At 42.9% G+C, this 9,563-nt stretch overlaps 1 protein-coding gene across 7 annotated transcripts in view; it reads right to left on the bottom strand.

Moving 5' to 3' along the window:
* Positions 1-3,061: 3,061 nt before the first annotated feature.
* dpysl3 (dihydropyrimidinase like 3) overlaps positions 3,062-9,563 on the bottom strand; it is a 44,349-nt gene continuing 37,847 nt past the window's right edge. For 2 of the 7 annotated variants that reach the window (XM_055941977.1, XM_055941972.1), the window contains exons 12-14: positions 8,549-8,728; positions 6,956-7,130; positions 3,062-4,787 (exon numbers count right to left, since the gene is read on the bottom strand). In XM_055941977.1, coding sequence (XP_055797952.1) covers positions 4,693-4,787; positions 6,956-7,130; positions 8,549-8,728 — 450 coding nt within the window. In that variant the 3' untranslated portion in view covers positions 3,062-4,692. The other 5 variants (XM_055941979.1, XM_055941973.1, XM_055941975.1 and 2 more) reach the window with 4 other exon arrangements.

Genomic DNA, 9,563 nt, shown 5'->3' with positions numbered 1-9,563 from the left:
CTCCAATACCTTGACTTTGTTGTCTTTAAGCCATTTTGCCACAACTTTGGAAGTATGCTTGGGGTCATTGTCCATTTGGAAGACCTATTTGTGAACACGCTTTAACTTCCTGACTGATGTCTTGAGATGTTGCTTCAATATATCCACATAATTTTCCTGCCTCATGATGCCATCTATTTTGTGAAGTGCACCAGTCCCTCCTGCAGCAAAGCACCCCCACAACATGATGCTGCCACTCCCGTGCTTCACGGTTGGAATGGTGTTCTTCGGCTTGCAAGCATCCCCCTTTTTCTTCCAAACATAACAATAGTCATTATGGCCAAACAGTTCTATTTTTGTTTCATCAGACCAGAGCACATTTCTCCAAAAAGTACAATATTTGTCTCCATATGCAGTTGCAAACCGTAGTCTGGCTTTTTTATGGCAGTTTTGGAGCAGTGGCTTCTTCCTTGCTGAGCGGCCTTTCAGGTTGTCGATATAGGACTAGTTTTACTGTGGATATAGATACTTTAGTACAGGGGTGTCAAAGTCAAATGGACGGAGGGCCAAATAAAAAATTTAGCTACAAGCCGAGGGCCGGACTGTTCGAATGTTCATTGAAAAAATTTTAAATGACGCATATAGTCTAGTGAACCTAATTGAACCTACTGAAAACCTAACAAATATATTCCAATATGATCAGATAAATAAAGCAATATTTTCTTATGGCTCTGTCAGTAATCTTTAATTTTCAACAGACACAAAAGACAAATTTCAATGTCAGAAATGTCGGTGCTCTCATCCACAGCCAAGGAATATGCAATGAAATCTTTTCCCTTTTTCACAAGCTGCTCTTTTAGATTGATGGACAACTGGTCTACTCTCTCGGCAATGGTGTTTCTGCTCAGACTCACATTTAAAAAGAGTTGCCTTTTTTCTGAGCAAACTTCGTCACAAACTTTAATCATGCAGTTTTTGATGAAATCCCCCTCCGTAAATGGCCGGGCTGATTTAGCGATCTCTTCTGCCAAAATAAAACTGGCCTTGACAGCAGCCTGGCCTTGTGATTTGGCTTTTTTGAACAGAGCCTGTCGAGATTTGAGGCCTCGTTTTAATTCCTCTGCCTTTTGTAGCCTTTGTTCCATGTCCATATTCTTGTTTTTGTCCGCGTGTTTCGTTTCATAATGTCGTCTCAGATTATACTCTTTCAGTACCGCCACACTTTCTCCACACAGAAGACACACAGGTTTTCCAGCTACCTCCGTGAACATATACTCCGACTCCCACCTTGTTTGAAACCCCCGGTTCTCAGTGTCCACCTTCCGTTTTGCCATTTTTGATGGGTATCTGAAAGTTAATTTTACTGTGATGCTGACGACTGCTGTGCCAATAAATATTGAAATGAAGCAGCCTACTGCTCGGTGCGTCACCGTTGCATTGTGGGAAATGTAGTATTGGTGCGTGTAAAAGATCTGCGGGCTGCCGGCTTGCTGCGGTCTGCGGGCCGGTTCTAATAATAAATCAAGATCATCCCAGGGGCCGTAAAAAACCTTCTCGCGGGCCGGATGTGGCCCGCGGGCCTTGACTCTGACATATGTGCTTTAGTACCTGTTTCCTCCAGCATCTTCACAAGGTCCTTTGCTGTTGTTCTGGGATTGATTTGCACTTTTCGTACCAAAGTACGTTCATCTCTAGGAGACAGAACGCGTCTCCTTCCTTAGCGGTATGACTGCTGCGTGGTCCCATGGTGTTTATACTTACGTACTGTTGTTTGTACAGATGAACGTGATACCTTCAGGCGTTTGGAAATTGCTCCCAAGGATGAACCAGACTTGTGGAGGTCTACAATTCTTTTCTGAGGTCTTGGCTGATTTCTTTTGATTTTCCCATGATGTCAAGCAAAGAGGCATTGAGTTTGAAGGTAAGCCTTGAAATACATCCACAGGTACACCTCCAATTGACTAAAATTATGTCAATTAGCCTATCAGAAGCTTCTAGAGCCATGACATAATTATCTGGAATTTCCCAAGCTGTTTAAAGGCACAGTCAACGTAGTGTATGTAAACTTCTGACCCACTGGAATTGTGATACAGTGAATTATAAGTGAAATAATCTGTCTGTAAACAATTGTTGGAAAAATTACTTGTGTCATGCACAAAGTAGATGTCCTAACCGACTTGCCAAAACTATAGTTTGTTACCAAGAAATTTGTGGATCGGTTGAAAAACCGCTAAGTGTATGTAAACTTCCGACTTCAACTGTATACATTTCATGTCTCAAGGCTTACAAATCCTTATTTAACCTCCTCTTCATCTACACTGATTGAAGTGGATTTAACAAGTGACATCAATAAGGGATCATAGTTTTCGCCTGGATTCACCTGGTCAGTATATGTCATGGAAAGAGCAGATGTTCCTAATGTTTTATACGCTCAGTGTATGCTTGTCATAGAGCCTGGTAAAAGTCAAGCTGGAGGATCACCTACGATAAGAATAACAGTCATCTTAATGGGATTTCTCCTCAAAGGATCTCTTACCCCCCATACTGTACAAGCTCATCTGTTGTAAATGGGCATATAAAACAACTGGTCACTGTTAGCTACATTATCTTGGGAGGGTTTATGTAAGTTCTTATTGTGAACTGGCTCTGTTTGGACTCCATCTCCCACTCCAGACTGAGATGGTGTTTTAATAGCGGAAATCTTCTCAGCCTGTCATAATTACACCCATCAAAAGTGATGTCATGAGACTAACTGGCTATAAAACATACCAATTATAACAGAGCGGTGACAAGAATACTGCCAGGCTTAACAATGGGTCTGAAAATGGGAAATTCCCAGAGCGATATCAAGCTAAAATGATGCAGATAGAGGATGTAATATAACAGCAATTCTACTCTATCTAATACATGGTACAGACAACTAACTGTCAGATCTACACATCACATTTCTATGAGATGTTCTTAACAAGGTGCTCTGGCAAGAATGTGATTCCTCCTGGACCGGTCATGTTCAGAGTACATTAAAAGGTATATTTTTACATCTACTATACTGTATATTGAGAAATCAAACAGAGACAACCAGTCAGTTGCAACTCATGTTTATTCAGGAACAGTTCATACCACCACATCACACCTCAATGTTGTTTTGACCTGCCTTCTCTGGGTTTTGATACAACAGTAAAAAAAGACATAAAAACTATAAAAAAGATCAAGTCAAACTAACATAAATATAATCACCACTTGGATTGCTTGGAATTCCACATCATCACTCAATAAAAAACAATGACCTCACGACCTCTTCCTCAGCTGATTGGGAGAGCAAAAATAAAGCTCTCCTCATCCTCCTCCTAGCCTCATTCTAAAAACCTACTACAATCCCCTGCCTTGTCTGGGACAGGTAAACAGACCAGAAGCATAGAAAAGGACTCTGAAAGAGAGTGACCCAGGATTACGCTGGTCTGTCCTCCCCTTGGTGTTAGTTAGATACCAAACCAAGGGCTGTCAGTCAGCTGAAGTGTACAGCATTGTGGGGACTCTCTCGGAGTGTTGCCATTTAAACCAGCACAAGATTATCTTTCAATGTTATGTTGTTGAATGCAGGGAATGATGGTCTGTTGCTTCAAAACGAGAGCCCACATTGTCAGGAAAATAGAAATAAAGCCAGAGGTAAATTACTGGGATTTCAAAGATTTGTTACTTTTATCATAAACATTTTTTTTATGTATTATTGTTCACAAAGCTCATAATTACAATTTCACGACCCAGGCCATGGAAGTTAAGCTTGGTTTTACTTCTTGTGCAAGGGTTACATGTTTTCTTAACCACCCAGATGACTTGCTAAAAGGTATGAATAGGAACAGGCATTAAGCTTGAAGCAAATGCAAAGGACGGTTTCTCACAATGTAATCTACAGCCAGGATGGAGTGGAGCGGAGCGCAGGGGGGAAATGAAACATGACAACCATTTCTACCTTATAATATGCTATTGCATGTTTGCAAAATAATATTGTAATACCAGATAAGTTTTTATCTTCAAGAAAAATAAGAAACAAGACCATCTCTAATGACTATCACTCCTGGTTCAACAACCCAGGGAGGCAACGAACAACATCATTCACAAAGCTACATTACATCAATCATACGTACTCACAATGCCACCTATCAGTTATGGACGTTACTGCATGTTATCATTACATTGCTAGGGAACTAAATCAGCAGACTAGCACTGAAAAAGTGTGAAAGCCAAACATGATGGAAGAAAAAGGCCGTATTACTTTTCCTAGGTAACAAGCATCAGAACACTGTGGAAATTGGTATCATGAGGTTTATTTAACTATATTATAAATTCAGAGTATTGCCTAAAATGTCAATCCACAATTGACACAATGACTAACGTAGACGATGAGGGACAGTAATATAAATTGATCCCCTATACTCTGGTTATGAACATGCTCCTGTTATTCCAGACCATACAAACCCAATCTTTTTGTAAACAAATGTACTTTAAATGAATATTTTGTTTTAGTGACTGACCTGCAATTCCCTAGGAGGAGTAGTACTGAGCTTTTAGAAGCTTAAGCAGGTAGCATTGTGGCTGGTAAGGCATGAGGATTCAGTGTTTTACTCAACTTAACTTGTTTTAACTAATCATGTCTCCGTCGTCTCCCAATGGCTGTTGTCATCTTCTGACTGGTGTCTCTTCTGGTTAAACCTCTTAGCTGAGGGATGTGATGTTGGAGCGACCACCAGGGGGAATTACAATGCGGCGTCCCGCTGGCCGGATGGGGACATCCTCTGTGGTGGGGGGACCTAACAGACAAACAGGATTAGAGTACTGTCTCTTTAAGCATCAGGATGAGGATATCCTCTGTGGTGGGTGGACCTAACAGACAAACAGGATTAGAGTACTGTCTCTTTAAGCATCAGGATGAGGATATCCTCTGTGGTGGAGGGACCTAACAGACAAACAGGATTAGAGTACTGTCTCTTTAAGCATCAGGATGAGGATATCCTCTGTGGTGAAGGGACCTAACAGAAACAGGATTAGAGTACTGTCTCTTTAAGCATCAGGATGAGGATATTCTCTGTGGTGGGGGGACCTAACAGACAAACAGGATTAGAGTACTGTCTCTTTAAGCATCAGGATGAGGATATTCTCTGTGGTGGGGGGACCTAACAGACAAACAGGATTAGAGTACTGTCTCTTTAAGCATCAGGATGAGGATATCCTCTGTGGTGAAGGGACCTAACAGAAACAGGATTAGAGTACTGTCTCTTTAAGCATCAGGATGAGGATATTCTCTGTGGTGGGGGGACCTAACAGACAAACAGGATTAGAGTACTGTCTCTTTAAGCATCAGGATGAGGATATCCTCTGTGGTGGAGGGACCTAACAGACAAACAGGATTAGAGTACTGTCTCTTTAAGCATCAGGATGAGGATATCCTCTGTGGTGAAGGGACCTAACAGAAACAGGATTAGAGTACTGTCTCTTTAAGCATCAGGATGAGGATATTCTCTGTGGTGGGGGGACCTAACAGACAAACAGGATTAGAGTACTGTCTCTTTAAGCATCAGGATGAGGATATCCTCTGTGGTGGAGGGACCTAACAGACAAACAGGATTAGAGTACTGTCTCTTTAAGCATCAGGATGAGGATATCCTCTGTGGTGGGGGGACCTAACAGACAAACAGGATTAGAGTACTGTCTCTTTAAGCATCAGGATGAGGATATCCTCTGTGGTGGGGGGACCTAACAGAAACAGGATTAGAGTACTGTCTCTTTAAGCATCAGGATGAGGATATCCTCTGTGGTGGGGGGACCTAACAGACAAACAGGATTAGAGTACTGTCTCTTTAAGCATCAGGATGAGGATATTCTCTGTGGTGGGGGGACCTAACAGACAAACAGAATTAGAGTACTGTCTCTTTAAGCATCAGGATGAGGATATCCTCTGTGGTGGGCGGACCTAACAGACAAACAGGATTAAAGTACTGTCTCTTTAAGCATCAGGATGAGGATATCCTCTATGGTGGGGGGACCTAACAGACAAACAGAATTAGAGTACTGTCTCTTTAAGCATCAGGATGAGGATATCCTCTGTGGTGGGCGGACCTAACAGACAAACAGGATTAAAGTACTGTCTCTTTAAGCATCAGGATGAGGATATCCTCTGTGGTGGAGGGACCTAACAGACAAACAGGATTAGAGTACTGTCTCTTTAGGCTTCCCATTAACAAAGCCAGCTCCAGCCAGTTTCCTCCGAGAGAGAAAGAGACAGAGAGAGAGACAGAAAGAGAGAGACAGAGAGAGAGAGAGAGACAGAGACAGAGAGAGAGACAGAGAGAGAGAGAGAGAGAGAGAGAGAGAGAGAGAGAGAGAGAGAGAGAGAGAGAGAGAGAGAGAGAGAGAGAGAGAGAGAGAGAGAGAGAGAGAGAGAGAGAGAGAGAGAGAGAGACAAGATAAATCTGTGTGAAGCTGAAATCAATCAAATCAATGTTGTGACAAAAAGTTAAGAAATAACTAAATGACTTGTGAAACACAAAGAGCACTGTCTGGAAGTACCAGGACGGCTGAGCGACAACAGTATTGTGCTGTGAGCATCAGTTACCACAAACAAATTATGAAATTAAGGCTTAAAATGTGATTATGGTAAAATGTCAAATTTCACCTGAAGGTTATTGTAACTCCAGCAGACGAATGGCAAAGTCGACCATGGAAACATACTGTATCATGTGTGAAGTGCATTGTAATATGTCATTGCTGACTGTTGAGTGTGTGTGTGTGTGTGTGTGTGTGTGTGTGTGTGTGTGTGTGTGTGTGTGTGTGTGTGTGTGTGTGTGTGTGTGTGTGTGTGTGTGTGTGTGTGTGTGTGTGTGTGTGTGTGTGTGTGTGTGTGTGTCAGGTTCCTGGCACTTCCTATGACAACCAGGGATGGGAAAACGGATGGGTAAATGAAAAGGTAGCTGAAGCTCACCACGCTGTGCAGGGTTACCTGCTAAGCTAAAGCCGGAGTGGTGCAGGTTCCTCACAGGCTGCTTGGTGGGGGAGGTACGGGCAGACGCTGAGGGGGTACCACCACGAGACATGGGCGAGAAGTCAGACACAGGACCGTCATACATGCCCCTGGGCACTGCCCGCAGGACTGCCAACTGAGAGAGAGGGAGACAGGGGTGATAGAGGGAGAGAGAAGGAGAAATATGGAGAAAGAGAGAAAAGAGAAGAAAGATGATCATTTCTGTTGGTAACTTTATAACAGTTCTCCATGACAATGCTTGTTTAGAATTAGATTCATGGGGTTGTTTGTAGAATGCTTTGTGCCAATGCATATTTCACCCAGTGTTTTCCTAAGGAAAGCACTTCCAGATTTACTGACAGACTCACTTCTTATTGGACATGCTGTCCTAGGGTCATGTGACTAAGGAATCCCTGGAAGCTGAGCTAGGAGCATCAGAAAAGACTTACTGCCACCAAGATCAACATTGCATTAATACATAGGTCTCACCAAAGAAACATCTCTATAGTCTGGGCAAAAAGAGAATTATGGCAGAATTGGAGGGTAGCCGTTTCAAGTTGAACACAACTCATTTAATATAACCCACTTGTGTTGAAATATCCACTTAAAATAGCACACTGTTGTTCCTGTTGAGCATCCACCAAACACCAGCAATATGAGCAACCCCATGAACACATCATATCCCTTCAAAACCATTGTTATAACCATACACATGGCTACAACAGGCACTCCCTGGCAGTCAGTTGTTACAGTATGTAACCTACAGCCAACAGCCGACGCCCCTGACATGAATCCTCAAGTCTGACATAACACTTATCTCCCACACATCCCACATTACAGGTATGTAATGTACATTGAGATTGATGGTACATCTGATGATGCGTGGCATGGGCTGAGCCACAGCAGTGTGCATTAGTGTAAAGCTAAGCTGTCTTTAATGGAAAGCTGCGGTGACATCTTCCATGTTTGTGGGTGCTGAATGGCTCATCTCAGCTCTGCATCAGATTAGAGCTGATTAATCCCTGACCACTGAGAAAACACTTCTAGATGTCCCCAACTCACTGACCTTCTATTATTTTGTATGATTTGTTTTGTCATTTAGCAGATGCTCTTATCCAGAGCGACTTACAGAAGCAATTAAGGTTAAGTGCCTTGCTCAAGGGCACATTGAAAGATTTTTCACCTAGTCGGCTCAAGGAATCGAACGAGCAACCTTACGGGCCCAACGCTCGTAACTGCTAGGCTTACCTTCCGCCTCACAGACCTCACAGTCCTTGGCTCAGTGTCACATACTAACGCTGTCCGTGACAAAACCATCCATATAAAACGTATTCTAAGACAGAACTGAAGCGTTAGGAATACAGTATGTTCATTGGAAATACTTTCATATTGTTAAATCATTGTATAAAAGGGAGACAGTAACTCAGAGTCTAGAGACAGTTACTCAGAGTCCAGAGACAGTTACTCAGAGTCCAGAGACAGTTACTCAGAGTCCAGAGACAGTTACTCAGACGTTGACTAGACAGTAAGGAGAGAGAGGCGAGCATCTTTTACCTGCTTCCTGGCCTTGATGCGCTTGTAAGCAAAGTCCGGGAAGGGGGTGCAGGGGATGAAGCGGCCGACCCCGGAGATGGCGTGCAGGTTCCCATCCTCCAGCACCAGCTTCCCCTGGCAGATCACCACCGAGGGGGCACCACGGAGCTCCATGCCCTCAAACACATTGTACTCAGCAGCCTGGAATACACACAAGCATAGACATGACTGCAGGCACACGTGCACACAAAGTCAAACACATTCAAACACACACAGAGTCAAACACACACAAAGTCAAACACATTCAAACACACATAGAGTCAAACCAACACATCGTCAAACACACGCAGAGTCAAACACACACAAAGTCAAACACATTCAAACACACACAGAGTCAAACCAACACATCGTCAAACACACGGAGAGTCAAACACACACAAAGTCAAACACATTCAAACACACACAGAGTCAAACCAACACATCGTCAAACACACGGAGAGTCAAACACACACAAAGTCAAACACATTCAAACACACACAGAGTCAAACCAACACATCGTCAAACACACGCAGAGTCAAACACACACAAAGTCAAACACGCACAGAGTCAAACCAACACATTGTCAAACACACGGAGAGTCAAACACACACAAAGTCAAACACATTCAAACACACACAGAGTCAAACACACACAGAGTCAAACACACGCAGGGTCAAACCAACACATCGTCAAACACACACAGAGTCAAACACACACAGAGTCAAACACACACAGAGTCAAACACACGCAGAGTCAAACACGTTATACATTAAAGCTGAAATATATAACTTTTGTGTGACCCCACCATATTCACATAAAACTGAGTTATAGATCTGTCATTCTCATTGAAAGAAAGCAAGTCTAAGAAGCAGTACACACTAGATATACAAAAGTATGTGGACACCCCTTCAAATTAGTGGATTCGGCTATTTCAACCTCACCCGTTGCTGACAGGTGTATAAAATCGAGCACAAAGCCAGGCAATCTCCATAGACAA

Source organism: Salvelinus fontinalis, chromosome 13 (assembly GCF_029448725.1).
Source record: "Salvelinus fontinalis isolate EN_2023a chromosome 13, ASM2944872v1, whole genome shotgun sequence".
NCBI classification, from domain to species: domain Eukaryota; kingdom Metazoa; phylum Chordata; class Actinopteri; order Salmoniformes; family Salmonidae; genus Salvelinus; species Salvelinus fontinalis.
Note: the sequence above shows the minus strand (reverse complement) of the source record. Positions and strands in the feature narration are given on the sequence as shown.